The sequence below is a fragment of the Stegostoma tigrinum genome, chromosome 10 (genome assembly GCF_030684315.1).
Source record: "Stegostoma tigrinum isolate sSteTig4 chromosome 10, sSteTig4.hap1, whole genome shotgun sequence".
NCBI classification, from domain to species: domain Eukaryota; kingdom Metazoa; phylum Chordata; class Chondrichthyes; order Orectolobiformes; family Stegostomatidae; genus Stegostoma; species Stegostoma tigrinum.
Window position 1 is genome coordinate 1,626,702 of NC_081363.1, and position 14,166 is coordinate 1,640,867.

General features: G+C 48.5%; 1 protein-coding gene across 1 annotated transcript in view; it reads right to left on the minus strand.

The window, feature by feature from the left end:
• The window catches only part of LOC125455494 (steroid hormone receptor ERR2-like), a 56,413-nt gene that overhangs the window by 35,130 nt on the left and 7,117 nt on the right, over window positions 1-14,166 (minus strand). Inside the window, exon 2 of the mRNA XM_059649422.1 lies at window positions 1,566-1,939. Within this exon, the coding sequence (XP_059505405.1) occupies window positions 1,566-1,939 (374 nt within the window). The remainder of the gene's footprint in view (window positions 1-1,565; window positions 1,940-14,166) is intronic.

The window sequence follows — 14,166 nt, forward strand, 5'->3', positions numbered from 1 at the left end:
GCAAGTGAAGAGCATCCAGTTCCTCGGAGTGACGATAACCGACAACCTGTCCTGGAGTTCCCACGTGAATGCAACAGTCAAGAAGGCACAACAATGCCTCCTCTTCCTCAGGCGGCTTAGGAAATTTGGCACGCCCATAAGATCCCTCACCAACTTCTACAGATACACCATTGAAAGCATACTGCCTGGGTGCATAATGGCCTGGTATGGCAACTGTTCTGCCCAGAACCTTTAAGAAATTACAGAAGATGGTGTGCACATCCCAGAACATAATGGAAGCCAACTTCGATCCATGGATTCTACTTACAAGGCTCACTGCCTTGGAAAGGTGGTCAACATCATCAAAGACTCATCGCACCTCAGCAACAACCTCCTACAACCTCTTCCATCAGGCAGAAGATTCAGAGCCTGGACACAGGCACCAGCAGGTTCAGGAACAGCTTCTTCCTAGCTGTTATCAGACTGTTGAATGGACTTTCTAGCCTCAAGAAATGCTGATCTTATTTACATAGATCCCGCCAAGCGCATGCCCTGTGCAATGTAACCTGTATCTGCCTCTGTCTATGTCTTTGGATCTGTACACCCCTTGCTTACTATGATCTGCCTGTACTGCTCATAAACAAAGCTTTTCACTGTACTTCGGTACACATGGCAATAAATTAATCAATCAACACTCTTACTATCATTTCTCTATCAGTCTCGCATTCCTCGGCAATTTCCCTGCAAATCTGTTTCTCGACGTCCTTTCACAGTTTGGTGTTTTATAAATATTCAATGTTTCAGTGTTTCTGAGATTTGTCACACAGCCAAAGCTGCTCTGTGCAGTTGTGTTGTCTTCTTTGTTCAGGGCACTGAGGTGGCAGGGTCTGGGTTTTCAGGCTGGTCTCTTGGTGGGTATCTGTACATGGAAACAAGCTCTGCTTGTTGCTGGGCCACACTGGGGAGGTGATGGCCCAGTGGTATTATTGTTGGACTGTTAACCCAGAGACCCAAGTAATGTCCTGAGGACCTGGGTCATAGCAGATGGTGGGATTTGAATTCAATAAATATCTGGAATTAAGAATGTAATGATGACCACGAATCCATTGACAGAGAATCCCACCTGGTTCACTAATGTCCTTCAGGAAAGGAAACCGCTATCCTTACCTGGTCTGGTCTACATGTGACTCCAGACCCACAGCAATGTTAATGATGCTGAACTGCTCTCTGGGCAATTAGGGATGGGCAATAAATGCTGCCTGGTTAGTGACACCCTCATTCCACGAATGAAGGAAAAAATAAGTGTCTGTGACCTGGGGCAGCTTCCCTTTACTGGGAGTCCTGGCTCAGGCAGGTTTGCTCAGGATCCTGATCTCCATCAGTCCACCTCTCACTTACCCACTCCGATGGTTCTTCACTGCACCCAGCACATTCCTGCTGAAATGGTGTTACATCTTGCTGTACAGCACCCCTTAGACCACTGTATCTCCCCTTCCACCGCACTGGTACCCCACCGTTGTACACACCGCCACCCCAGGGTGTCCTTGCCCAAACCCAGGTGCCTGTTGTGCCACCACTGACCTTACCTTGTATGGTCCTCTTGAAGAAAGCCTTACAAGCCTCACAGGAGGCCACTCCATAGTGATAGCCAGACGCCACGTCCCCACAAACCAAGCAGAGGCGTTTGGGGAGGGAGTTCAGCACATACTCGCACTTTGAGGGACAGTCGTCCAGGAGGGTCCCAGAACACGGCTCCAAATGATTGCGACAGGGCCCCACACCCACCGAGGCTACAAACAGGGGAGGTGAGTGCAGGTTGTGACCACAGCTCAGGCCGGTATCGGATGAGGCAACGGGGCTGTGATGGTTGTTTGTGTCAGTACCAGACGATGGGCTCGATGGTTCGGTTTTAATGAAGGAGTTATAACTGGATCCGTGGTGCTGCTCCGAGCTGCACATTCTGCCAGAGACGGAGACAGAGAGAGAGAGAGAGAGAGAGAGAGATGAGAAGCATATTCAGCAAAACGAGTGGTTCACACTATAGCAGCTCCCACTGTGACTCACTCTCACTGCTCTTTGATTTGTTTTCTCATGAATTGACAGCAAGTGAGTGCTGCTGGCAGGGACAGTACCTACTGCCTAGCAGCTCAGAGTCAACCCCATCGCTTTGGGCCTGGAGTCACATGTAGGCCAGACCAGTTAAGGATGGTAGTTTCCTTCCCTCAAGGACATTAGTGAACCAGATGGGTTTTTACAACACACACACACACAGAAACTGAGCAGGTCTGGCAGCATCTGTGAGGAGTTAACATTTCGACTCCAGCCTGCCTCTTCAGGCTTTCCAGCCCCACAGGATTTTGATTTTATTTGTAGGTTTTTATGATAATTGACGGTGATTTCAGAGTCACCATAGCTGCTGTAAAAATGGAACCCAGGTGCTGAAAATTTTGTCAAACATTAAGATTGACAAGTCGCCAGGCCCGGACCAGATTTGTCCTCGGCTGCTTTGGGAAGCAAGAAATGCAATTGCTTCGCCACTTGCGAGAATCTTCGCATCCTCGCTCTCCACTGGAGTCGTACCTGAGGACTGGAGAGAGGCAAATGTAATTCCTCTCTTCAAGAAAGGAAATAGGGAAATCCCCGGCAATTACAGACCAGTAAGTCTCACGTCTGTTGTCTGCAAGGTGTTAGAAAGGATTCTGAGGGATAGGATTTATGACCATCTGGAAGAGCATGGCTTGATCAAATGCAGTCAACACGGCTTTGAGAGGGGCAGATCATGCCTCACAAACCTTATCGAGTTCTTTGAGGATGTGACTAGAAAAGTTGATGAGGGTCGAGCTGTGGATGTGGTGTATATGGACTTCAGTAAGGCATTTGATAAGGTTCCCCATGGTAGGCTCATTCAGAAGCTCAGGAGGAATGGGATACAGGGGAACTTAGCTGCTTGGATACAGAATTGGCTGGCCAACAGAAGACAGCGAGTGGTAGTAGAAGGAAAATATTCTGCCTGGAAGTCAGTGGTGAGTGGTGTTCCACAGGGCTTTGTCCTTGGGCCTCTACTGTTTGTAATTTTTATTAATGACTTGAATGAGGGGATTGAAGGATGGGTCAGCAAGTTTGCAGACGACACAAAGGTTGGAGGTGTCATTGACAGTATAGAGGGCTGTTGTAGGCTGCAGAGGGACATTGACAGGATGCAGAGATGGGCTGAGAGGTGGCAGATGGAGTTCAACCTGGATAAATGCGAGGTGATGCATTTTGGAAGGTCGAATTTGAAAGCTGAGTACAGGATTAAGGATAGGATTCTTGGCAGTGTGGAGGAACAGAGGGATCTTGGTGTGCAGATACATAGATCCCTTAAAATGGCCACCCAAGTCAACAGGGTTGTTAAGAAAGCATATGGTGTTTTGGCTTTCATTAACAGGGGGATTGAGTTTAAGAGTCGTGAGATCTCGTTGCAGCTCTATAAAACTTTGGTTAGACCGCACTTGGAATACTGCGTCCAGTTCTGGTTGCCCTATTATAGGAAAGATGTGGATGCTTTGGAGAGGGTTCAGAGGAGGTTTACCAGGATGCTGCCTGGACTGGAGGGCTTATCTTATGAAGAGAGGTTGACTGAGCTCGGACTTTTTTCATTGGAGAAAAGGAGGAGGAGAGGGGACCTAATTGAGGTATACAAGATAATGAGAGGCATAGATAGAGTTGATAGCCAGAGGCTATTTTCCACGGCAGAAATGGCTAACACGAGGGGTCATAGTTTTAAGCTGGTTGTTGGAAAGTATAGAGGGGATGTCAGAGGCAGGTTCTTTACACAGAGAGTTGAGAGAGCATGGAATGTGTTGCCAGCAGCAGTTGTGGAAGCAAGGTCATTGGGGTCATTTAAGAGACTGCTGGACATGCATATGGTCACAGAAATTTGAGGGTGCATACATGAGGATCAATGGTCGGCACAACATCGTGGGCTAAAGGGCCTGTTCTGTGCTGTACTGTTCTATGTTCAATGTTCTATGTCAGTGACTTTCACCAACTCCAGGAAATACTAGCTGCTATATTCTCCTTCTCAAACACAAATGCACCAATCACACACAAGAGATATGAAATAATTTTCCCTGGAGCGTCGGAGGCTGAGGGGTGAACTTAGAGGTTTATAAAATCATGAGGGGCATGGATAGGGTGAATATTCAAGGGTTTTTACCCTGGGGTGGGAGAGCCCAAAACTAAAGGGTTTAAGGCGAGAGGGGAAAGATTTAAAAGGAACCTGAGGGGCAACTTTTTCACACAGAGGGTGGTGCGTGTATGCAATGAGCTGCCAGGGGAAGTGGTGGAGGCTGGTACAGTTACAGCATTTAAAACACATTTTGATAGGTACATGGATAGGGAGGGTTTCGAGGGATATGGGCCGAAAGCTGGCAAATGGGACTAATTCAGCTTAGGGAAGAGATAACAAGGTGTGGAGCTGGATGAACATAGCAGGCCAAGCAGCATCTGAGGAGCAGGCAAGCTGACATTTCAGGCCTAGACCCTTCTTCAGAAATATGTCATATCTCAGATTCTCCAGCATCTGTAGTTCCTACTATCCCTGATTCAGTTTAGGAATCCCAGTCAGCATGGATGAGTTGGGCCAGAGGGTCTGTTTCCTTTCTGTATGACTCTCTGACTCCATAATCAGGAACATTTCTATCTCCATCTTAAATACACTCTGTGGCATGATCTCCACAGCCCTCTGTGACAATGAGTTGCTCAGATTCACCTCCCTCTGGCTGAAGAACTTCCAACTCACCTCAGTTCTAAAGGGTCATCCCTTCACTCTGAGGCTGTTCTCCCAGGTCCTAGTCTCTCCTACTAGTGGAAACATCTTCTCCATGTCCACTCTATCCAGGCCTTTCAGTATTCCGCAAGTCCCAGTCACATTTCCCCTTCATCCTTCTAAACTCCATCAAGATCAGACCCAGATTCTTCAACTGCTCCAACCTCTGGGTTGGTTCAGAATGTGTCTTTTTGGAACATTTCCAGTGGGATCGAGGTTAGCACGAGAGCAATCATTCCCTTGGCTTTTGTCATGTCCCTGATCTCTGGATCTACAAGTAACTCTCACTGACTTCAGGCTAAAGCTAAAGGAATTCCAGGTGAAACTGAGTGCAACACATTGTTGGAGCAAAATAACTCCAGGTGGAAGAACTGATGATTTCCAACTTTGTACATAGATATTTTGTCAAAGTTTTGCAGAATTTATGATTTCATCTGCAACTGTTGTAAGCTATTCCAGTTTCTTCTGAGGGGTGAAACTAGCCCTGGTTTTCCTCAGCTGGTCACAGGTTATTGCTAGGCTACAAGTGGAGCGGGGGGGGGGGGGGAGGAGGTGGTGGGGGGGCCAATGTAAACCTCTTTCCATTTGATTCCGCTTCGTCTGCAGCTCTGACCATGAGACTCAATTGGCTGCACAGTGCAAAATCTAAAGAAACTGCAGTGTCAGATCGGTGCAGGGTTTTCTGAGCTGCTAGGCATTGTTACTGAATCATTTCTTCTTCCCAGCCCTGCAAACAACAGAGTCATAAAGTCACAGAGATATACAGAAGCAGACCTTTCAGTCCAACTCATCCGCAGTGACCAGATATCCTCAATAAATCTGCTCCCATTTGCCAGCATTTGGCCCATATCCCCCTAAACCTTTCCTATTCATGTACCCATCCAGATGCCTTTTAAATGTTGTAACTGTACCAGCCTCCACCCCTTCCTCTGACAGCTCATTCCATACACACCACCCTCTGTGTGAAAAAGGTGCCCCTTAGGTCTCTTTTAAATCTTTCCCCTCTCACCGTAAACCTATGCCCCTCTAGTTTTGGACTCCTCCACCCTGGGGAAAAGACCTGGCCTATTTACCCTATCCATGCCCCTCATGATTTTATAAACCTCTATGAGATCACCCCTCTGACTGGGAAACTAGCCCTTGCTTATTCGACCTCTCCATACAGCTCAAACCCTCCAACCCCAGTAACATCCTTGCACAAAAACAGAAAGTTGCTGGAAAAGCTCAGCAGGTCTGGTAGCATCTGTGAAGGTAAAATCAGAGTTAACGTCTCAGGTGCGGTGACACTTCCTCAGAACGGTCCGATGCCCCCAGACCTGCTGAGCTTTTCTTTTAGCAATTTCTGTTCTTGTTCCTGATTTACAGCATCCACAGTTTGTTTGGTTTTTATTTAATATCCTTGCAAACCTTTCTGAAACCATCCAAGATTGGCAACACCCTTCCTACATCAGAGAGACCAGAATTGAAAGCAGTATTCCAAAAGTAAGCTATCGAATGTCCTGTACAGCTGCAGCATGACCTCCCAATTTCTACACTCAATGCACTGACCAATAACGGCAAGAGTACCAAATGCCTTCTTCACTGTCCTGTCTACCTGTGACTCCACTTTCAGGGAACTGTGAACCTGCACTCCAAGGCCTCTGTTCAGTAACAATGGTTTAATGATCTCAATGTCCTGTACAGACTGCTGTCAGTAACGCATGCACACTCATGTCTGCACTTTTACTCAAAGTGAGATTGGTCCTGCAATCTTTTTAGAAAGATATTTATGGGACATGAATGTCACTCGCTGTGAAGGAAAAATCAGAGTTAACATTTTGGGTCCGGTGAGTTCTAAGGCAGGGTCACAAGACTGATACGTTAACTCTGATATTTTCCCTTCACAGAGGCTGCCAGACCCGCTGAGCTTTTCCAGCAACTTTGTTCTCGTTCCTGATTTACAACATCTGCGCTGCGGCGGGACTGCGCTGCAGGGTGTTGTAGGCAGAAGTGGGGATGTTCCTGATGATTGCACAATGTTCAGTACCATTCGTGACTCCTCAGATACTGAAGCAGTCCGTGTTCAAAGGCAACAAGGTCTGGACAATATCCAGGCTTGGACTGACAAGTGGTAAATAACATTGGCATCGCACAAGTGCCAGGCTGTGACTATCACCAATAAGAGACAATCTAACCACTGCCCATTGACATTCTATAGTGTTACCATCACTGAATCCCCCACTATCAACATCCTGGGGGTTACCATTGACCAGAAACTCAGCTGGACTCACCACATTAACACAGGGGCTGCAAGAGCAGGTCAGAGGCTGGGAATGCTGCGGTAAGTAACTCAGCTCCTGACTCCTCAAAGCCTGTCCAACATCTACAAGGCACAAGTCCACCACTCTGTGTGAAGAACCTACCTCCAACATCTCCCCTATACCTTCCTCCAATCACCTTAAAATAATGCCCCCTCATAATATTCATTTCTGCTCTGGGGAAAAGTCTCTGACTATCCACTCTATCTGTGCCCCTTATCATCTTGTATCAAGTCACCTCTCATCCTTCTTCGCTCCAATGAAATAAGCCCTAGCTCCCTCAACCTTTCTTCATAAGACCTGCCCTCCAGTCCAGGCAACATCCTGGTAAATCTCCTCAGCACCCTCTCTAAAGCTTCCACATCTTTCCTATAATGAGGTGACCAGAACTGAACACAATATTCCAAGTGCGGCCGCACCAGAGTTTTATAGAGCTGCAGTGTAACCTCACAGCTCTTAGACTTAATTCCCCTGCCAATGAAAACCAACACACCATACACCTTCTTAACAACCCTATCAACTAGGGTAGCAACTTTGAGAGATCTGAGGACGTAGACCCCAAGTTCCCTCTGTTCCTCCACACTGCTGAGAATCCTGCCACTACCCTGTATTCTGCATTCAAATTCATCCTTCCAGAATGAATCACTTCACACTTTTCCAGGTTGAATTCCATCTGCCACTTCTTTGCCCAGCTCTGCATCCTGTCAATGTCCCGTTGCAACCTACAACAGCCGTCCACGCTATCCATAACTCCACCCTTTGTGTCACCTGCAAACTTACTAACCCACACTCCCACTTCCTCATCCAAGTCAATTGTAAAGATTACAAAGAGAAGAGGTCCCAGAACAGATCCCTGAGGAACACCACCGATCACCAAGCTCCAGGCTGAATACTTTCCATCTACTACCACCCTCTGTCTTCTGTTGGACAGCCAGTTTTGTGCCCAGACAGCCACATTTCCCTGAATCCCATGCCTCCTTACTTTGTGAATGAGCCTACAATGTGGAAACTTATCAAATGCCTCACTAAAATCCATATATACCACATCCACCGCTCTAACTTCATTGATGTGTTCTGTAACATCCTCAAAGAATTCAATGAGGCTTGTGAGCCATGACCTGCCCCTCACAAAGTCATGCCAACTATTTCTAATCAAACTCTACTTTTCCAAATAACCATATGTACTATCCATCAGAATCCTATCCAATAATTTTCCCACCACAGGTTAGGTCACATGGGAAAGAATTACACACACAGTTTCTGGAAAGTCGTCATAAATTATCCTCAAAGTAAAATTTCACAACCAGACTGACCAGTGGTCATGCCCTCACTCCAGCCCTCGCTCCCTCACTCACTCCAGCCCTCACTGACCAGTGGTCACTCCCTCACTCACTCCAGCCCTCACTGACCAGTGGTCACTCCCTCTCAGGTATTTTACAGCTCAGGATTACTAACTCAGATTTTAGTGTCCTTGCAGGACGGTTAAATGTGTACAAGACACTTGTTAGACCTCAGAGATAATAGGAGCTGCAGATGCTGGAGAATCCAAGATAACAAAGTGTGAAGCTGGATGAACACAGCAGGACAAACAGCAGCTTAGGAGCACAAAAGCTGACGTTTCGGGCCTAGACTATCAACATCCTGGGAGTTACCATTGACCAGAAACTCATCTGATCTCACCACATTAACACAGCAGTATGACAGTAGGTTAGAAGCTAGAAAGACTGGTGAGTAACTCACCTCCTGACTCCTCAAAAACCTGTCCACCATCTCTAAGGCACAAGTCAGGACTGTGTTGGAATACTCCCCATTTGCCTGGATGGGTGCAGCCCCAACAAGAAGCTCGACACCATCCAGGACAAAGCAGCCGCTTGATTGGCATCACATCCACAAACATCCCACTCCCTCCACCACCGACGTTCAGTCGCAGCAGTGTGTACCACCTACAAGACACTCTGCAGAAATTCACCAAAGATCCTCAGACTGCACCTTCCAAACCCACAACATTGATCACCTGGAAGTACTAAAGTTCAAGAAGGCAGCTCACCATCATTTCTGGGGCAACTAGGGACAGGGCAATTAATGCTGCCCCTTGACAGAAACCCCTATGTCCAATGAACAAACAAAAGCATTTCAGGAATCTCACGGTATCTGGACAATTAACACTAAGACTGCCTCATCAATCACCATCTTTAAGACTCGAGAATGATTTCCATCTGGACCTAGGAACCTGTCAGCTAGAGTGCACATGAGATGGTTCAGTACAGCTGCCCTCATGGATGTGATTTTGCTAAATTTGTCTCTCCCTTGCACCTATTGATTTGCCACATTACTGGAATGTTTTGTGTATCCTCCACAATGAAGACAAAAGCAAAATATTTGTCCATCTCACTTACCAGTTCTTTATTATCTACCATGAACTCCCCATTCTAACTCTCTGGAGCAACAACACTCACTTTACTTGAATTTTTCATTTTGATTGCCTGTAGAAACTCTTGCTATTTGCTTTTACATTGATAGCTAACTTGTTTTCATCCTCTGGTTTCTTCCTCCTGGTTAACTTTTTATTCATTCTCTGGTGTTCATATTCTGATCAGTCACTCAATTTTGAGCAGCTATAAAGCCCTTTCCTTACGTTTGATGTTTTACTTAACCACTAATGCTGAATCCTCTGGCGGGATTTTTCTTTATAGTAGGAATATATTTATTGGGAGTATTCTGAATTAGCCCCTTAAATATTTGCCACAATGTTTTTATTGATCAATCCTCTAATTGGGCATCTTAGAGAGCTGCAGGCAGGTAAATATCCACATTCTGATTGTGAGGTAGAAGATGTCCTGGTGTTCATTTTTCAAAGTTCCCTCATTTCACGGGAAGTTCCATTGGAGAGAACAGAAGCGAATGTAACCCTTCTATTAGAGGAAGGAGGGTGTTAGAAAACCAGTTCTCAGGATGGTTGGCAAAGGGGAAGTGACAGAATTGATCATTAAAGAGATGATAACACACACTTATTAAAAAAAACCTGAAGGCAATCAGGTAGTGTCAGAGTGGCTTCATCAAAGGGAAATGATGTCGAATGATTTGATTGGAGTTGGTCAAAGGAGTAAACATGGATTGTGGATAATCCCAGGAGCCTGTAGGTGGACTTTACTGGGACTTCCGTAAGGTGCTTGACAAGAAGCTACATCAAATTGTTGTAATAGAAAATGAAAGTTATGATGTACAGAGGAACATTGCAGCATGGATAGAAGATTGGTGGGAGTATTCACAGGCATCTTTAACCTCTCCTCACTACAATCTGAAGTCCACATGTGCTTTGAGAAGACCACCATCATTCCAGAAGCTAAGAAAAATCCGCAGCATGCCTCAATGACTACCACTGGGTGGCACTGTCCTCCACAATTACAAAGTGCTTCGAGAGGTTAGTCATGGTTAACATCAACTCCAGCCTCCCAAACCACCTTAATCCTTCGCAATTTGCCTCCTGGCACAACAGGTCCACCGCAGGCACCATCTCCCAGACCCTACACTCAGCCCTGGCACATCTGGGTAACAAGAATACCTATGTCAAGCTCTTACTTATTGACCACAACTCCTGCTTCGGCACCATAATTCCAAACAAGCCCATCTCCAAACTCCACAACCTGGATTTCGGCTCTCCCCGTCTGTAACTGGGTCCTTGACTTCCTGACCCATTGTCTGTAATCGATGAGAATAGGCCACAACATCTCCTCCACAATAATCCTCAACATCAGTGCCCTGCAAGGCTGTCGGCTTATCCTCCTACTGTGCTCCTTGTAGCCACATGACCGTGCGGTCAAACTTGGCCCCAACTCCATTTACACGTTCGCTGATGACACTACTGTTGTTGGTTGGATCACAAACAACGACGAGACAGAATACAGGAAAGGGATTGAATACTGAGTGCTGTAGTGTAAAGATAACTATCTGTCCCTCAATGTCAGCAAAGCAAAGGAGCCGGTCACTGGCTTCAGGAAACTGAGCGCAGGGCACACCCCTGTCTGTATCAATGGGGCTGAGGTAGAGGTGGTCGAGAACATCAAATTCCTGGGAATGACAATCACTAACAATCTGACCTGGTCACCCACATCAACACTATGGTCAAGAAAGTACAACAACATCTCTACTTCCTCAGGAGGCTAAGGAAATTCAACATGGCAACAATGATTCCCACCAATTTTTATAGATGCACCATGGAAAGCATCCTATCCTGATGCATCAGAGATAATGGGAACTGCAGATGCTGGAGAATCCAAGATAACAAAGTGTGGAGCTGGATGAACACAGCAGGCCAAGCAGTATCCCAGGAGCAGACGTTTTGGGCCTAGACCCTTCATCAGAGAGGGGGATGGGGTGAGAGTTCTGAAATAAATAGGGGGAGGGGGGAGCTGGATCGAAGATGGATAGAGGAGAAGAAAGGTGGAGAGGAGAGTATAGGTGGGGAGGTAGGGAGGGGATAGGTCAGTCCGGGGAGGACGGACAGGTCAAGGGGGCGGGATGAGGTTAGTAGGTAGGAAATGGAGGTACGGCTTGAGTGAGAGGGAGAACAGGTCAGGGAGTCGGGGATGAGCTGGGCTGGTTTTGGGATGCAATGGGGGGAGGGGACAAGCTGGATTGGTTTTGGGATGCAGTGGGGTCAAGGGAGACTTTGAAGCTGGTGAAGTCCACATTGATACCATTGGGCTGCAGGGTTCCCAAGCGGAATATGAGTTGCTGTTCCTGCAACCTTCGGGTGGCATCATTGTGGCAGTGCCGGAGGCGCAGGATGGACATGTCGTCTGAGGAATGGGAGGGGGAGTTGAAATGGTTCATGACTGGGAGGTGCAGTTGTTTATTGCGAACCGAGCGGAGGTGTTCTGCAAAGCGATCCCCGCACTTTTACAGCAACAACAGGCAGGCTGACCAACAAAACAGCCCAGCAGGGCTGGCAGAATGGCCTTCACATCGTTTTTATACTCAGTGCCATCAAACAGCAAATACAAGCAGGCAAAGAACTGTCTCAGGCCAGAAAAAGTAAAGCTCCCTCTACACAGACCCCATCAAACACTCCCAGCACACGGACAGCGCGGGGTTAGATATAGAGACAGGCTGCCTCTACACTGTCTCCTCCATTCTCTTCAATGAAATCCTGTCACTGATGTGAGATAGACTGTGTTGTGGCTCAGGGTGATTTATTGGCTGCTTTTGATGTGGAGTTTAATTGAGACGGGAGAAACAGAGTGAAGAGTTTTGGGGATATGTTTCTAAGTTTCCTGGATGATGGTGGGAGGGGGTCTTTGCAGTAACTGAGGGGAAAATGAGGCACTGAGTCTGACCAAGAGTGAGCAAACCCTGAGCTGGATAACACAATGTCAGCTCATGGCTAACCCGCTCGCAGTCACAACAGGCTCGGCATTAAAATTAAACACTCACTTACTCAGAGACACAGTGACATTCCTCAGGCGACACCATCACCATCTCAAACACAGAACCTGAAGAAGTATATACTGCTTTCCTTCACAAAAACCTGTGGGTGATTCACCGTCAAAATATGGAAATATGCCCACTCCCTCAGCACTGACCCTCCGACAGTGTGGCACTCCCTCAGCACTGACCCTCCGACAGTGTGGCACTCCCTCAGCACTGACCCTCCGACAGTGCCCGCTCCCTCAGCACTGACCCTCCGACAGTGCGGCGCTCCCTCAGCACTGACCCTCCGACAGTGTGGCACTCCCTCAGCACTGACCCTCCGACAGTGTGGCACTCCCTCAGCACTGACCCTCCGACAGTGCCCGCTCCCTCAGCACTGACCCTCCCACAGTCCCCGCTCCCTCAGCACTGACCCTCCGACAGTACGGCGCTCCCTCAGCACTGACCCTCCGACAGTGTGGCACTCCCTCAGCACTGACCCTCCGACAGTGCAACACTCCCTCAGCACTGACCCTCCGACAGTGCCCGCTCCCTCAGCACTGACCCTCCGACAGTGCCCGCTCCCTCAGCACTGACCCTCCGACAGTGCAACACTCCCTCAGCACTGACCCTCCGACAGTGCAACACTCCCTCAGCACTGACCCTCCGACAGTGTCCGCTCCCTCAGCACTGACCCTCCGACAGTGCCCGCTCCCTCAGCACTGACCCTCCGACAGTGCGGCGCCCGATCAGGGCACAATGAGGCAGTTTTCTCAGTGGATGGGCTGTTTAATGATGCTGCCACATGGCGACTGTGTGTCACTGATGGACCAGAGGACTTTCCCTGGCTGTGCCCAGTGTGTGGGGTCAGGGGGAGCTGGTTCCCTTCCCGGGCGATAGGACAGGGACAGTGCAGGCAGCACTACGTGGCACAGGGCCGGTTGTGGAGTCAAAGGTCAGGCCACTGCTCCAGGCTGGTCAGTGCCCGGAGCACCGTGTAGGATGGGGAGGGAGGCCAGCTCTCCCTTAGTGAGCATCAGCTCCCTCTGGCCATGCACATTCGCTCCCTCTCTCACACACACTCACACACCCTGTCCTCCCGTCCTCTCTCTGTCTCACACACTCTCTCTCTCTCGCCCCACCCCTGTCCCACACACACACTCTCTCTCTCTCTCTCTCTCAGCGTCCCACACACACTCTTTCTCTCTCTCTCTCTCTCTCTCTCTCTCTGTCCTCCTCCATCTCTCTCTCTCTCTGTCTGTCACACACACACACTCTCTCTCCCTGTCTCTCTCTCACACACATACACACACTCTCTCCCTGTCCGCCCTCCCTGTCACAAACTCGCTCGCGCCCCCCCCGTCCACCACACACACTCACTCTCGCTCCCTGGCCTCCCTCCCTCTCTGTCGCTCTCACACACACACACACACGCCCTGGCCCTCGCTCTGGCTCTCTCTCAGCACACACTCTCTCTCTCTCGCTCGGTCTCTCTCTCTCTCTCCCCCCTCCCTCTCTCTGTCACTCTCTCAACCCCTCCCTCTCTCTGTCACTCTCTCTCTCTCCCCCCTCCCTCTCTCTGTCACTCTCTCTCTCTCTCCCCTCCCTCTCGCTGTCACTCTCTCTCTCTCGCCCCCCTCCCTCTCTCTGTCACTCTCGCTCTCCCCCCTC